We start from the raw sequence: 17,969 nt of genomic DNA, 5'->3' as shown, positions 1-17,969 counted from the left end.
ACAACCTAAGCATTGACCTTAAGAGCTGTTACAAATCGCACTCCATGAGTAGATGAACCCTCAAAAAGAAAGCTGGGATATGGACCCATTTTAAACCCCCGTGGTTCATCCCTGCACGTGTACTCCTCCCTGCCTTTTCAGCAGTTAGCAACTACAACAGTAGTTAATCTAGAGGCCGATTTGTCCACAATCACGTTTTGATGTCTGCCTCAGTTAGCTAATTCAAAAACAAAGCACGTGTTTAGCTGTTTTTGCTAAGGTAGCACAATCAGAGGATTAAGGAAATAATTACCAAAATATTACAATATGAAAGAAAGCTTATTATTGATATTTTTTTCTTAGCACATATGAAGATTTTAATGCTTACTTTGTAATTTCCAAGTAAGAAACTAACTAGCTGATGACAAAACAGATCAGAAAGCATGCTGGCACTGGAATGGTGTATTTTCCTTTATCATTCATAATTAACGGTCTTAATTGGGATTTTAAAAATAAAAATACCGACGTTGTTTGTTGAGTTGCTCTAAACCAGTTTTCTACTCTGCCTTTTTCAACACTGGGGTTCTTTGCACACCCCAGTGCTTCACCGTATTTCTGCTGCTCAGAAAATGGAAGGTGAAGGATTCAATCTTCCGTCAGCTCGGTTTACTAAATGTTAATTCAGTTGCAGTCTCTCCATGACCTAACAAAGTGATTAATTTCAAACTGTAAAATAGTGCCACCAGCTGGAGAGCCTGGCTGATGAGCACTGTGGAATACACGAAAAGCAGTGACATGCATTAAAAAGCGTAACATTTGGATGCTACGGGAAAAAAAGACCATGCTTTTCCTTCTATAAGAAATCAGATTAATGCCCTATTGCAAATTATGGCCTCCATAGGAGGTCACAAAGCTTTAGCTATTCATTGCCACAATCATACTCAGAACTAGGAGAAAGGGAAGGATTCCCCTCATGTCTTAAATACATGTTTATCTTCCAAAGATTACTGCATCAAGGTGTCTCGGGTAATTGGTCACAGAAGTAGTACTGTCATTTCAAAACTAACAAGCATTCGCTTTGAACACTAGCAGCTGCTTGTAACAGTGAGAAACTGCATTGAGTAGAAGGGAGTTCAAGATAAAAGCTTTATTCTGTTGCTATTTAATGAGGGACTGAGGCACACGCTTCACAAGGAAGTGAGCAAAACGGCATTTACACAATAAACACTCAATATCCCACTGACGAAGGATTCCCTCGTCCAAATTAAAAAGAATCCAAAAGATTGTGGATGAGAGAATAATCGCTCTGTTTTAACAAGGAACAAATCCTTAGAGGCTGTTTTAGTTTGCTTCAGAATCAGAGAGAGACAAGAGCTCAGAAACCCAGTTTTTAAAGTGGTTGTTCTGCAGCACGCACATTCAGTTTCTGTAACTTAAGAAGATCTGTATGCTAAATCACTTTCTAATGATTTTTCTAATGATTAGGAAAGATTATGAACACATTTGAATAGGAAAAAAATTACTTTAGGTCTTGGAGTAGAAAATATTTTCCTCCCTAACGGAACAGCAATTCCTGCTGAAAGCAAATCATAACGCTAATTCAATTGTATATAATCACCAGCTCCATCTTGGTACCACCATGGAACTGTGCTCGGACGTGAGTGTTTCTGACCCAGAATCTTGTCTGTCTTACCTGTATTTTCTTTGTACTTGTTTTTGGTTGCAATATAGAAATACTTTCCCAGGATTATACCTCCCTTACCACTTACAGCCTATTACTGCCAGAGCAGGCAGATACAGCCTACTGCAAATATATGCATATATAAGAAGAATTGCTATAAGCAGAATTGAAACCAACTCTTAATACAAAATTGGGCTAATTATTCAACAACAACAAAAAAATCCTTACGTGCTGTATGACATCTGTGAGTTAAGGATTTTAGTCCTTTCCAACATCATCACATTTTCTGAATAGTTGTTCTGCTGCTAACCTCAGTTCAACCATTCCCACCACCAGCAGCTGGAAGCAGCCCACTGGGTGCATCCCCACGGGCTCAAAATCATCCTTCACAACCAAACTGAACTAAGCTCCCACTTCCCAGAAACCTTGCCAGCTATTTTCAGCTCAGTCCAAGTACTCCTCTCCTTTTCTTCTTCAGTTTTAAGATCCATAAGCTATCATCTCTACCTCTGTTGAGAACCTACTACTGTGGCAGCATACCTGTTGGGTGCTGCTTGGATGCTTGCTTTCACTTCTTCACTATCACACCGTAACCTACTAGATTTCCCTTTATCCATACTGGCCTTAAAAACCAGAACATTAACAAGCCCCCGTAGTTGCAAATAAAATATGAAACAGGAAGAAAAGAGCACACACCTCCCTCCTCCCTTTTTACAAATTTAGATTTGTGTAGGAGCACTTCCCTGGAAACGTACAAGGAAGAAATTTCCTGTTTATAGGCAACTTCATTTAATATATATACTCACGCAGAAAGTCACAGCCCCATTTGACACATTAACTCTGTTAGTGTCAAACACATTATTTTGGACATTTGCTTACCATAACGCTAAATACTGTCTCATACCTACACTGCAGTACTTTGCCAAAGTTACCCTACCTCAAGTGAAAATATATGTGTTCTGAAATTTCCAATTGCTCTGTTAACAGCAGCAGCATACATATATTCCTGGCATGGAGCACTTTTTCTGTAAAACTGCCACAGAATTTGAATCTCTGAAAATTACTCTTTACTGAGTAACTCAACCAGTAGTTGTTCTCCCTTTCAAGGTAAATGATAAGGAAAACCCACTGGAGAACTAGCAACAGCCTCATGATACTAGTCAGCGTACATGTCGTGGGGCTGTTGTGTTAGGAGTGACAGGCTGCTCTACCCTGAGCCTTAGCCTAAATTATTTGACAAGGATATAATTTGAATTCAAAGGTGGCATTTCAAATTCCATACCACATGCCTGAACCTGTACTGGATTTCAACTAGAGCCAACTTGTGAAGGTTGATGTAAGTTAACTTTGAGCTATCTCACTGGCATCAAAAGGGCCAATGCTTTACTTAAAGGTTTACTTGTTTGTTTGTTTGTTTGTTCAGGTAAATTTTGTGTCAAAGCCAAAGATAGAAGTTCTCCATATTATAAAAGACTTCCATTCCTCTCTTAACATTACAAATACATTCGATACCAAATAATATTCAACCACATGCATCTTGAATATTTATATTAAAGAACCCAGCCACAAAATAAATATGCTGTGAATCAGAATTGTTTTCTTAATAGTAATTACACGAGACTTTTAAATCCTTAGACTGCACTCCTTGTTCCATGAACTTTGTGACACGATCAAGTTTAATAGAAACAGACCTACTGTAAGTACAATTTTGAAGATATCTCTATCCAAATAGATATTTGTCATGCGTTCTCTCCTCCAGAAGCCCCACTATTATTGTTCCCTTAGAGATGATATATTAAGCTAAGAAAATAGTCCATACAGTTTAATAACATTGAAAATAGAAACAAACAAACCCTTTCTAATCAATGACTTACCTTTAAGAGAGCCAAGGCTACATGGAAGATTATGTTCATACCCTGAAAATAAGAAGAAAAATACTTCAGTCAGTCCCAGCATACCAGCCTCTCTTCCCTATTACTTACTATGTAGCATCAAAACTAGATGCTGCCAGTCTCTGGGGAATGCCTCCCTCTTCCCTGCTACACTTCAAAGTTCATCATTAAAGCCCCAAGGCACAGGTTCCAAACTCCCGGCTGGGGAAGAAGACAGCTCTTTGGAGCTTTTGGAATGTTACTGTTCAATTAATCAGGTGCTATGGATGCGACAGAATATCCCTACATCGTTTCAGTACCTGTCAATGCTGGTTTTCACGAGCAGTGCATCAAAAAAACCACAATAAACATTCTAGTTGATAGCATTTTTGCCAAGTAACTGAGCTTAGCTCAGTTTAACCATGTACAATCTTTCATGCTCAAACTGTAAAAAAAGAACCAAAATGAAAGAAAAAAGACCCCACGAGTACACAATACACCTTTTTTGCTGCTATTAACCAAAAGTCCAAACTATTTCAAAGGTAAGCAAGCTGATGGCTGTATCAAAGAGTTGCCTTCTGTTTTGATAAAGCTGGAAACACAAGTGTACAGAAATCTATTCAGTGAAAAATACAGTGATGATGTGAAATTATTTAAAAATCAAAGAAAGTAAAACCCACTCATGTGACTGATCACAGAGGGGTGAAAAAGGCTACATTTCCACTTACGTTGCATACAAAAATATGAAATAGCATTCCTCTGCTTTTGTTCAACATCGTTTTATTTTGACAATCAAGACTTGGAGATTTTTGCAGAGGGAAGGGCAACATGTACCCTGAATGAGGCTCCTTTGGAGCAGCCTAACTGAAACTGCTCCTGGGGTCCTGCTTGGAAAAGTAGCCAGGGGCAGATCAGGCCAGAGGATGCAAGCTGACAGCCTTGCTGGCAAAGCACACATTGCCTCTGCTGCTGGAAGCACCTCTCCTGTCTGTAGCCTACATATCTTGATTATTTAAGATTATAAAGAGCTTTGTGTTCATTGAAATAATGAAAAATACCATATGCAAGTCTCATTTGTACTATGTACTTTGCGTTCAGACTATTTTCCTAGATTGTATTTTACAAATCCTCTTGCCTGCTTGTTTAATGGCATGATAAATCTTTTCTTATAATGTCTTTCAGAGCTGATACCTAAAAATTTGCACACAAGGAATACTGTCGTTGCAATACATATCATTGTGGGATAACAACAGGACTTTTTCTAAGGGAAACTTCTCCAATGAATTTCTGCTTCTGCAACTGCATATTTTTCCAAGTCTCTTACTGGAAGTCTGAGATCATATTTCTATAAAAATTAGCTTTCATAAAAATCTGCAGAGACTGTTCAGAGGTATTCTTGAGAAGAAATTGCATTTTTTTACATGGGTAGTATGGTGCCTTGAAGGTACCATTAATTAGTCTTGGAAATGCTACGACATTAGATATAATGAATATTGCAACACTCTGTGAATTAATTTGCAATTTGACGCATAATCATTATGATATCAAACTGACTTTTTCCACTAGAGGTCACAATTGTAGCAGGACTGAACCTGGCTTCATCAACAGGAAACCCTTCTTCCAAATAGAACAAGTATTTCAAGGTTACTTCGCTTTTTATACTTCTTTTTAACAGGAAAAAAAAAAGTCTATCTGTGAATTTCAGTCATGACACTGATAATACTAGCACCACCGGCAGCAAAATAAGTTCATAGTACTCTCAGTTTTATTCCAAATATCAACCTGAAGTCAACATATCATTCCACATGGTCATGACATCAACTTTTATTTCCCAACAGAGAGGATTTGCTGTGAACATACAACCTACAAATCAGAGACACACTGCTACAAGGCATCACAAACACTGTGCTTTCTTCTTAACTGATTGATCAGATTTTGTTATTTTATGAGTAGGAGTATTCTGTCTAATTGTTGGATTACTGAGGAATTAGTATCCTGTGTATTTTCTGACACTACCAAAAAAAAAAAAAAACCCAAAAGAAAACCAAACCAGTTTTCATTTATTTTCGATATAATTTTTTTCTGATCTGCCCAAAATTCACATCACTTCTGAATTCAAACTAATCAGACTCTCTCCTGGTACTCCTCCTAGAGGATCACTCTTCACGTGGATAGCAAACGCAGCAGAATAGTTTTCCTGCTTTGAGAATCTTCTTTTTCTAGCCCCACTGGGCAAAGGGCAGCAGGCAGACTCCCTCACATTACTGACAACACACAAGCCCCCTAAAATCAGAACACCAAAAGGACTTAAAAACCTTCATTATACAGCTGTCCTGAGTGGCACTCTGCTACTCCTGGGAACAGAAAACATTCTGCACCTCCCTCTTTCCTCAGCAGGAGAGGGAACCCCCAAATCCAGGCGGTATTTCAGACCTGAGGCAGCAGGTGCTGCAGCTCCACACTGACCAGCCTGGACTTGCTGGACCTGAAGGATTAACATACCCCCGACAGCTGAGGGACTGGAGGTGTCATCTGGCCACCTACAGTGAGGCATCTACTCGTGTTTGGGTTTACAGCAAGATGCTTTAGATTTCAAATGCAGTGCCTTACCTACCCATCGTAACAAGGCACTTTATACCCGCTGATCCACATACTTGAGCTATTTTTTTCCTAATGCATGCAAGACTATTCTGACATAGCCAAGCTTAATGATTATGAAAAAGAAGGCTCAGCTCATTTTTCCCCCAATCTCTTATTTAAAATCCTACTTCATTTACCACACACTGATTTATAAGATTCAGCTTAAACTTCTCCATCTATTTTAGAAGAAGGACCAAAAATACCAATGTGCACCAGACATATAAATCATTGCTAGCAATATCCCTCCAGCAATTTTATAATGGAAACATGAAAGTACATACAAATCATCCACAAGGGGGAAAGAGAAGGGAGCCCATACGAAATAAGCTTTGGATAATTACTTTTTAAAATCAAAGGTCATATGTTTAACTAGGCACTTTGAAATAAATGCTTTACTGTCATGCAAATCTCATCTTAATATTTTAAAAAAATGCAAATGTGAAAGTTGTTTGTAATTGCCTAAACGCTTGGGGGGGGTTAATATACAACAGACAGAAGTAAAAATATACACTCACTAAACAAGAACTGTTATAAGAGTACAGGAATGGGTAGGGGCTTATCATCATGTCATATTGCTTCTCCATGATGCTGCTGTTCCTGTGTTTTTCAACCTGAGAGGCTTTGCTGCTGGTGAGTAAATGCAGGAGGAGCGTGCAGCCTGCACAGACATTAAGTCCACAGGCAAAAATCCCAGAAACAAGGCATGTGGGTATCGTTCTCTTCGGAGCTTTTAACTAGCCTTTTGCAGAAGGCTAGCAGTTTCTATGACAGCCTGGCTTATCTGCCTAGTTAAGCATCTGCACAGGATCTTCTGGTTTCCGACAGGTGCTATTTAAAAATTCTCTTAAGCTGGTGTAGAGGCCCAGAGCATTTTAAGAGATCTCATTAAGCTCAGCAGTTCTGGAGAAGGAACAGGCTCGTCTCAAAGCAGACAACCCTCGACTTCTGCAGTCACGAGGGTAAGATAAGGGTCAGGAAAAGGAAAATGTTAGCGTTTGTGCCACCTTCCAGCCTCCTTCCAGCGCCTGCTGCCTGCCACACTGACCGTGCTCTGCTTTATGACGACTTGCGTAGGACAGCACTTACTTCAGAAGAAGGACCATCGTTTTGCAGAAGAACCCTTTGTACTTACTGGGACGATAGTGCTGGGATGAAAGCTCACCATCCAGTAAACCACCATTTAACTCACTTAGACTGCGCTTTACGGAAGCATCTGCTTATTTATTTATGGCCAAAAGACCCTAATTTCCAACAGGATTGTAGGTAACATTCTCTCAGGCAAAATAGTGAAACTGTATCTCATGAGACTGTAAAAATGAAACACTTCAACTGCATGATACACATGCACGAAATTAAGACTGGCTTAAAGTAAGTGTTAATCTTACTATGTTAACTCTCTTCTAGCAAGAGATTTTCACTGTTCCTTAACTCCCTCTGAAGCCAAGATTCCTTCTGCAGATAGAAGCCCTCTTTGAAGGGTCCTCACTTTGAGTCCCTCTGCACTCTGAAACAAGGTGACTTTTGAAAAGGCCTGAAAAGAAGATCGGGAACAAAGAACAGCAAATGGTAAAGATCTGATTTTGCAGGATCCAGTTTGTCTTTAATGAGATCTCTGTGACAGACAGGATGCCTGTGGCTTCCTTTGGAAGGGAGGAAGCACATATACCCATCTGACCCAGCCCATCTACCCAGAGACCTGAAAAAGGGAAGTTAAGGGGGCAGCAAACTAACGCTTGCTACTAGCAAAGCTCAACAGCCCCGCATGAAGCTGACAGAAGAGTTAGGCCAAACGATTTAATCACGCGGTTATCTGGACCACATCTGCCTAGGGGATGACTGTGGAATTTAGGTCCTGTTTTAAAGCTTCTCTTCAATGCCAGAAGCCTCTGGGAGAAGGTAGGCTATAATAGTTGCTAGCATCTCTCCCCCTCCAACCAAGGTGACCTAACGGACCTTCCTCTGGTTACATGGCAATACCCTCTGCATCATTTTCACAAACAAAAGGAAGTGAATCTCTTAGAAAAAAAATATTGAAAATTCACTTTTTTAATCAGTGTTCTTATCTGTGGTTTTGCTCCTAGATACGCACAACATGTAGAAGAAAACAGTGAAGACACCGATGCAATATTCTCTGAAGTTCAGCACCAGGTAAAGCAGATGTATGTGAAAGTCAACTGAGCACCTCCTTAAGGTCAGAGAAGTCTCAAGCCTCACATGCCATGCCATCAGGAAAACCAGTTAACCTGTTCCAGCTTTCTAATAACTGAATTTTCCTTTTTTGCTAAAGAGGGATTAGCTATTCAACTGAAGTTAATTTGACATTGTTTCATAATTCGAAAGTGTTTCATAATTATGTGTTCAGTTGCATACTCTTTCAAAGGAGCTGCAGAGGGTAATTGGGGTTACAAACTCTAAAGAAGAATTAAAATTCTATTTACGGTTTGGATTGTTTCCAGCAAAATACTTATTTAGCAACTGTAATATGTTGAGAACACACAATAAACTTTAGGAATGTCACAAATGTATTTAACTTGCTGACAAAATAAATATATGGTCTGGAGCTCAGATTTCTCTTTGTAAGTAACAGACTCGGAGCATGCTCTGCAGGGATACACATGTTAATTAACATCTTTTACTTGGATAGTTTGTGTAGCTTGTACATTCATTCTATTTCAATGACAACTAAGGGGAAGGAAGGTTAACTCACTCAGATAAGGCACAACATAAAATAGCAAGCTTTGTATAAGCAACAGATACAGCTTTCTTACTAACAGTTATATTAGAGAGAGAAAAGGCAAAAAAGAAAAGAAAAATCAAACTGCATAGAGATCTTACTGCTAACATATGAGGTACAGTTGGACTCTTTAGACTGGGCTTCCCCCAGTGACTCCATACACACCGCCTACCACAGGAGCTCACACTGGGAAACTCTACAACACAAGAAAGAAAAAAACACAGCAATCTCCATCCTGATACGATGATGCTGTGACTAATACACAAACCAAATTAAAACCAGTTGACTCAATTATTAGGTAAGCAGGTACCAGGGAGATGGTAAAAATGGCACCATGGGATTCAGCATTTATTGTGCCACCTTTGTGTATTTTGCAGCATGAAAAGGCACATGATAACTACTACTAGGCAACCATGAACCTGTATTAGTATGATTTCATATGAAATTTTGTTTGGTTGGTTGCTTTCAACAAAAATGAATGGGATTTAGAAGTTCTAGTGAATGTTTACATGTTTTGGGTGATTTTCACATAATTTGCTGCTGAGATGTTGCTACGGCTGAATGAAGGTAGAGTGCTATGAGATTAGCGCCTTTTTGTCTCCAGCTTCTGTGACTGTTTTCGAAGAATAAAAATTACCGCCACAGAATCTGAACTCATTTTCATGTACCAAACTGCTCCCTGCCTTCAGGTATTTCTGCAGTGACATGCTCCTAATTCACAGGCAGCTGCTTATAGGCACTAACATTACTATTCTGGTTTTCCAAAGTTTAAGTTTAAATTACAGGGGGTTTAGACAATCCTTTCCCTCTTCCCAAACCTGATTAATATGGGGATGAAGAAAGGGGCCTAGGCATCAAGGGCCGTATCACATACATATAAGGAGGACAGACACAGAGGTCTCGTATCTCTGTAGCTAACACAGGTCCTCCAGCCCTCATGGGGAACAGGGAATGGCTGTTAGACATGCTTGGAGGAGCAGGAATCTTCCAGATCCCAGTTTCCTTGAGAGGAGACAAGATGAGGGGTTGAGAACACCTCGTGACAGAGAGCTGCGCCTCCTTCCCCCTCCACATGTGGTCACATAACACAAAGACAAATGCCTGCCCATGTTAAATCCATGTCCTGCTTCCCTGCGCTCTGATCTCTTTCCCAGCGTTCATTCCCCATCTTCGCCCTTTCTCTGCCACCACACAGTCCTGGCCCTTGTCCCTCTACACTCCGACATTCATTCTTCCTTTCCGACAGCCACCTGAATGCAAAGTTCACGTTTTGATTTTACATACTCAGAAAATTCAGTACGGCCTCAAGATGCCAAGCACGAAGTAATGGAAAATGTTTTGGCACAGGCAGACTGTGCTATCCTCTTTTTTAAAAACAGTCCCCAAATTAGCTTAGCTTCCTGGATTTGTTCACGGAATATCACTCTCCCATTTGTGATACTTTCTTTCAGTTATTTCTGAAGCGTTTTTGAGGACTGCCAAGACTGCTTAGAATATGCTGTTATTCAAATACAGCAGATGGCACTGGTGTTAAGTAAGCATTATGGAAATTTACTGTATTCCTAGAAAAATCAGCCAAGTGAACATCAACTAGTAAGTGGCTAAAATATTTCAGTAGCAATTGGGAAAGTAACTCAGAGCCATACTGTGACATCGCATTAGATGCTTCTTCCCTCTAAGGTGCAAACTAGGTCATTCAAACAGGTCCCTCATCTTCGGCGACTGTCACCGGTACCTTAGAACATTTTCTGAAACAGAAGCAACATTTCAGGACCACAACATCTATTAACATCACCAAAAAGGTACCTCCTGTTCACATAAGTTATCTTGAACTGCAGATTGTTGTGAGACTCTTTTTTCTTTGCTCATGGTGAGCATTTATTGCAGCTTTGTTATTTTGGGGATCAACAAGCTGCAGCTATGAATGGAAGACACATAAATTATGGATGCTCACAGGAGCAGCTGGACAACATAGCGTAAAGGGTTATGCTAAACCTTGTGGCTCTCCAAGAACCTCTCAGATGTACTCTATTAAAATACTGTTCTCCTCAGTCCAGGCTTGAATTATTATAAATTCTGTGTAGCTTTAGAATTAAATAGAACGTTTTGTGTTCCCCTGTCCGTGTGGCAATACAGAACATGGTATTACATAATTTCTATTGCTAATTGAAATTGTATATCCAAACACCTCGTACTTCTTATGACCTTCACTTTGAAAAAAACTTAAAATTCTTTATCATTATAATCTCAATGTTATAAGCATACACTCAACAAAGGCTTTAAAAGTTCCTCATGCATCAGACACAATAAAATACTACGTCCTTTTTCCTTTCTTTTTACTTTAATTTCTGCTGAAATTAAAACTGGAAAAACCCCACAGTGGAATACAGCTGTAGTCATCAGATAAATTACGCTGAAATTACTTTTAGCTTGGATTTAAATAACTCATCTAAATACATAAAAGCAAAACATCCACATCCACAGCCAGGAAACCTGAGCTAACTCCATTGCAGACCTCAAGTTTTTGCAACCAAAAAGATTGTAATGGCTGACATGTCAACAGATGCTTGAATGTAGCAAACAAGCATTACCACTGGACATGGATGTTCAAATTCTAGTCTTCCATCTGGAGTCTGAGAGACAACCTATTCTCTTTCTTCTTAAATTAATTAAAAGCTAGTTACAGCAGTCTCAGAAAGAAATCCTTTCCAGTGTCTTTACATGAAACAGCAGTGGAGGAGACTTAGCTCCCTCGCAGGCATAATGGAAAGAGCAATGGACAGGAGGAAAGGCAGTCCAAATGCCAAAGTCTAATCTCCTGTCCTTGTAAGAAGGAAAAAACCCCACACCCACCCACGCACACCCACCCACCCACCCCCTTTTCCACTGACTTTACTTCTGCAAAGAGTACTGAAATAATGCAAGCAGCTTTAGCACAGACCTATACCTACTCAGAATTTAAGCCTAGCTTTTAATATGCTCTTACTAAAAGCGATCTTGTTTCTAGCAAGCCCAGTTTGCTGTTTTATAAGATCTATTAAAACATTCATAACTGGAAGGGTTAATAAACATAGACAATATGTCAACAATAGGTAATTCCAAAAAGTTCAAGTTTTCTTCCCCTATAGATCTACAGAAGATAAGTAACTGTACACAATCTTTTATTTAATTCACATTTCACCTGAGTGCAGATTTAAAGAGGAAGTGGGCTTGTTCCTGACTCAATTCCTGAGGAAGTTTAACAAATTAAAATGTTAATCTGTTCTTTCTCAACTCTGTGGAAGGCATCACAGAAGTATCTGACAGTGACAGATAAAAAATAGCAGGCTATTATGGTATCTGCTACTCAGTACTAACACACAGAGATGACTGGTCTTAGCATCTGAGGGATACCATACGGTGTAGTGTTTCCTGGCACATCCATTCTTCAGCAAGACGCACATAAGACAGACATCAAATCTTCAGCGCCAATAGTTATAATTCCTCTAAGATTTTCATTATTTCATTACGAAGCAGTGCTCCTAGGAACCACAACTACTCAACACGGTGCCACATTTTTACTATCAATAGGTGCGCATTTACTAGCGCCAAGTCATTCACATTGTAAAAGATTTTTAAAAACACCCATTGGCCTTTATCACAGTTTCTCAAAACTTCTTATAACAGTTATTTCATACAAAGTTTGGAAAGCTCTAGTTGACAAACAAACACTAAGGAATGATGCTATCTACCTTTCAATTCGCACTTCTTCCACTGTGCTGCTATGTGGTCCTGTGAAAGGTAGTTTCACTTCTTTGTTATCACTTATATTACAACACATTAAATTATTTCCTATTCAAAACTGATAATCAGTTGCATCCCCTTCTATTCAGTCTTGATCACAGAGCAGCAGCTTAGTAGTCAAAGTATTAATTTTTGTAACAAGACTATGTAATTACTGACACTAAAATACAAAAATATCTGTACCAGCCCAGAAAAGGCAGCATGTAGTAGGGTTTCTTTTATATACTCCTTAAAAGGAGAAAACCATAATCCTTAAGTATTTTATATCGACAAGAACTGCACATAAAAATAGTCAAATCGACTCAAAACAGAGGTGACCAGTAGCAACTTGAAATTGTAGGTTAATAATGGAATTGACAGTTTGAACTCGGACCCTCCCTTAGTTTTGGCAGTACTGTATATATCACAACCAGTTACAGTATTTTCTTTTTTAAATAGGAAAAAATAATGAAAATTTTAAAAATGCTTAAAACTTGTCTGTCAACTCGTTTGATTTTTTTTTTCCCTCTTCTAAATGCCTAATTAAGGTAACTTATCTAGTGCTTTTAAAACACATTTTCATTTTAAAGTGAACATTTAAAGATGCACAATGAAGTTAAATGTCAACTCTCTGATAATCTATAGTACAACCCAGGTGCAGTTACTGCACATGGGACAGCTCTAAGCAACATGCACTTTATCTAGACGAGTCGCTACTTCTGAGCATGACTTGAAATAATTTAAGATGGAAGAAAAAGAGACAGCAAAGCAGAGCAAGCTCAGAGTGGTCAGTAACATAATGTCATATTGATAAATAAGATTGGCATGTCCAAAACCAACTCTGACTTTCATCAACAAAGTTGTTCTTCAATGCAAACAGAAATCGTGAAAGGGGAAGAGACAAAGGAAACTTGAAACAGGCACCTGAAAGGAACAATGTGGAAAGCTTTTCAGTTGATACCGACTTGTTAAAATATACCTATGTAGACAAAAACATGCACTTTGCTGTAATCACATGAAAAGTTTCAACTAGATCAATATGTTTGTGTTTTTATAATGGGCAGTCAAGCCTTATAGTATGTACCATGGTATGGAGTACCTGCCTGCAAGCCCAAGATCTTCCTCAAGTTTCTGTTGTAGGAAAGACAAAGAACTCCAAAATATTTTCTGTTTAGATGAGGATGGGTGACGGATTCTGTCCCAAAGTCATTGAGACAATATTCTATGGCCACTGGAAATGTAGATAATTTGGCAGTTGAGTCACATCCTCAACAGCCTGGAGACAACTTAAAGAAACAAAACACCAAAAGGTCTTAGGAAGACAACAAGATAAAAGAACTCAGAATCACACAGAGGCCATGGCAAGTCCCATATGAATTTAATCCATATGAATTTAAATCCATATGAATTTAAAGAAAACTGTTCTTTCTATCAAGTCATATTTAACATGAGAACAATGAAAAGACCTGGAGTGTAATGTCACTCGCTTCGATGGAATTTTAAAAATTTCTCCATAAAATTTAATTCCCATCATAAATTTAGCTACTTTTTCCCAGGATATGCTCCTGCCCAGGAGGTCCACAGCCCGGCTTGTGCTGCTGTCCCACTGTGCGTGCAAGAGAAGGACATGACCTTCCCCGGTTAGTGGCGAAACTGCAGGATCTCCCACAGGTATTTTTCCTCTCTGGATTGAGAGTTAAAGAGTATCTGTAAAGACCAATTTCATTCTTCCAGCTGCAGTCAAAATCTAAAAAAACGAAGCACATGCAAAACCTCTTGGTTGACACGAACTGTTCATCCATAATTCAAATATTTCCATGGACTCCAGAGAAGCTCCCTTGGAATGACTAGTTGGCAGCACCCATTCAGCAATGGTTTTATCTGTTTTTCTTCCCCTAGTATTTTTCTTTCATAAAGGAGTTACATAGGATGTAAACATTTTGTCAACAACAGACAGGACAGGGATGTGGAGAAAACACAGTCAGGAAGGAAGTTGAAGGCTATTTAAAATTCATCTGTATCTATGACAAATTAACGAGAAGGCTGGAAGCTTGTTTTTAAAAACATATGACACTTCAAAGACTTCTTGATTTTTTGAGGATTTTTTTGCAGGATTTTTTTTTTTGTTCCACTGTTAGCAGCTGCAACTGTTTTTTCTCCTTCCAGTTGCTGGAATTACAGGCATGCTGTTTGTTCAGAGATAAAGTAAGGAACAATTTAATGCAGACAAATTTATTTATTTAGTTTTGACGGCTTCATTCCTCCTTCTGGAGGCTGACCAGACAGACAGGTTCACAGTATGATTTCAGTCCTCCATTAAGGAATAGATTCTTTCTTACTCTATAGCCATAAGCCTTCAGATTTTACTTCTATGATGAGAGCCAACTACATTTTTATTTTAATATGATTTTAATCTACACTCCTCCCACAAATTCTCAGAAGCGCCTGTTACTTCAGCCTAGTTGACTCATGAATCTTAGGAACAGCTTCCTGATAGTCTACACCATTGCCTCACACTGCCCCACTGTTTCTCAAGATGTCTACAAGTATCTTCTCACTTGCAATCCATTTTCTAACCATTTCTGGTTTATTTTTAGCTGTTGTAAAAGAGGCTCCTTTAACTTTATGTGATTACCCTCCACAAATGCTAACAAGTTTCCCTTGCTCTAGCAGACTCTAGTGTTGCACTCTCCCACTTTCTCCTTGGATTCTTTCACCTTTGTGCCCAGAGTAATCCCTTCAGGCATGCTGAGATAAACACTGCCAGATGTGAGATGAATGCAAATGTTTTAAGAGTTGTTTCTTTTTTCATTCTAAATATTAAATCTATATTAACCATGACTAAAAGACTTCTTCAGCATATTTTATCATCAAGCTTAATATAACAAAAAGTGCAGGAGCTTCAGACAGGATGTAACTACAGTGCTATCACAATAATCACCACTATGAAAAGATGTTCTGTACTTTTTGACAAGCGACCTCTTAAAATGGTCATTTCTGAGTGCAGCTCCACATCAAGATCAGAAGGAAGTAATAAACTGAACTGACAAAGAATGATCAAATGCACACCAGCAGCTCATTCTGAAAATTAACTCGCTAACAGTTGAAAAGTGATCAAGGGATTGCATTCACCTACTGCATGACCAAAGAGGAGGACAAAGAGCAGAAAAACTAGCAACCTTTCTACTTCTTCTATTTGCTTACTTAAAATCATCGACATTGTGAAAGAAATAAAGCTCAGTTATTTATATGGAAGTGTGAAAACACTTCACCATTACTAACTTTCACACTTACCTGGCTACCTGGTGGTATTAACCTACCTCTTTTTGATAACTGTGCACCAATAAGCAGAAGAAACAATACTCTCAAGGAAAAAAATAGTGAGTTATGAGTGGTAAACCATATTGGTTTAATAATGAATCCTATCAAGGCATGGGCCACGAGCCTGAAAATTCACCAGTAAAATACTTCCCAATAAAAATTAACAGAATGAACTAGAGTCAACAGTGTTTTGTACTCATGAAACCCTTTGCATTTAAAATTCTTAATTATTTTATTTATTTATATTTTTTAGTATTTGTGATTGATGTAAATCAGAGGGGAAATCACTAGCATGTTCAAAACCAGGTTTAATTCCATGGATGTCCTGATTTCCCAGTGACAAAAGGAAGTACTAGTATTTTACCAACATAAACGTTCCATCCAGCCTTATCACTATTCTGTCTGGTTTTTTAAAAGAAGTGCAGATATATCTGCAATACAGAAATGTACCATTTTGCATCTGCAGTGATGCGTTCCTCAGTTGGAACAGTGGTAAAAAACAAAAGGGAAGAGCTTTATTCAGTTGTGCTGCTTGGCACCTCTCACTGTTTGTTTAATACCACGCCATCAAAGCAACACGCAATATCCTTACTGTCTTTGGGCACTCTGAATCAGACAATTTGGAGAGCTTTCCCTCTAAAAGCCTGCTAGGCTTTTACTACTAGGTATCTTTAAGAAATTAGAATTCCTAACTTCGAATAAATTATTTAACAAATTAAATGAAGAACAGATGTGTGCATCAGATATTCTTAATTAGATCCCTCAGCAATGAATGAGGCAATCCACAATTCTAATTTTAAAATCAAACCAACATTTCACCGAACATCTTCTCTTCGATATAACCATGGTTTCTACATAATTTAGTTACACACACTTCAAAATTAAATGGTAAATGACTCCAACAAAACAAAACAAAAAAAGAAGAAACATGCATGGAGAGGAGAAAAGGCTTTCCAATTCAAGTTTTTTTTACCTCACAAAGTAGTAAGTCAATGATGTGGAAGACCATGCAGAGTGGAAACTTGGCAGTAAAAAGAGTGAGGAACCACTGGGACGCATACATATGAGCTTCCAAATTGAGGTCTGAGAAATGGCTATGCAAGTCTGGTAGTTGCTCCTAGAGTAAAGGAAAAAAATAAATGCTTCAGTATTACTCATTAATCCGAGTTCTTCATCTGCACTGCCAGTAACTACCAGGTTGCTAAACACTGAAAAACACAACAAAGTGAAATCCTGGCTTCTTTTGAGCAATGGAAACATGTTTCTTCATAAATTTCAGTGCCCATGGTTACAGTTTTTAGTAAAATATCCACTGTGGATCCTATCACAGTACCAAATAATGTACTGAGATTATATTGAGAAGTTACATAAACTTTATTGAAAGGAGGAGCAGTTGTGAAATGTATGTCATGCATAGCATATAATGTTTAAGTTACTCCTTTGCTGGGTCTTGCTAAAAATGCTCCTGATATAAAAACTAACAGATACTAGAACAAGGAGATCACTTTGCAAAGCCTGGAAGCAATAAAGCACACAATTCCATCAAACCATTCCTCTAACTAGGAGGATATATTTAAGCAACATAAACCAAGCACTGATAGTCCTACTGTACACTGAGGATACATTCATATTCAGTTAACAAAGTAAAAATCTTTGTTAACACATGTAAATACTGAGAACACCATATGCCAACGTATCAAATTAATTAGTATGTAATTCTAATCCATCAAGTGGGAAATATGTACAATTTGACATCTGAAAAAAAGATCATTAAATTAACAGTGGTCTGTTTTGTTTGGCTTTAATATTTCTCAGAGGTATATATGGTTATCTGTGGTAATGGACTTCATCAGCTAGCTTTCCCTATGCTAACAGAAGCACAGGTCAAAGCTTAATGAACTGTTAGTAACTGCTTATTAGTCAGAACAACAATGTGTTAAACTTGCAGCCATTTATTTATGTTAAATTGCTCTGACTGTGA

The 17,969-nt window shown here is 38.4% G+C and overlaps 1 protein-coding gene across 6 annotated transcripts in view; it reads right to left on the bottom strand.

The window, feature by feature from the left end:
- Nucleotides 1–17,969, bottom strand: part of RABGAP1L (RAB GTPase activating protein 1 like) — a 254,818-nt gene that overhangs the window by 79,445 nt on the left and 157,404 nt on the right. For all 6 annotated transcript variants that reach the window (XM_055815257.1, XM_055815258.1, XM_055815253.1 and 3 more), the window contains 2 exons: nt 16,962–17,105; nt 3,535–3,576 (listed from right to left, as the gene is read on the bottom strand). In XM_055815257.1, the coding sequence (XP_055671232.1) occupies nt 3,535–3,576; nt 16,962–17,105 (186 nt within the window). The remainder of the gene's footprint in view (nt 1–3,534; nt 3,577–16,961; nt 17,106–17,969) is intronic.

The sequence above is a fragment of the Falco peregrinus genome, chromosome 10, assembly GCF_023634155.1.
Source record: "Falco peregrinus isolate bFalPer1 chromosome 10, bFalPer1.pri, whole genome shotgun sequence".
In the NCBI taxonomy this organism is placed as follows: Eukaryota; Metazoa; Chordata; class Aves; order Falconiformes; family Falconidae; genus Falco; species Falco peregrinus.
Note: the sequence above shows the minus strand (reverse complement) of the source record. Positions and strands in the feature narration are given on the sequence as shown.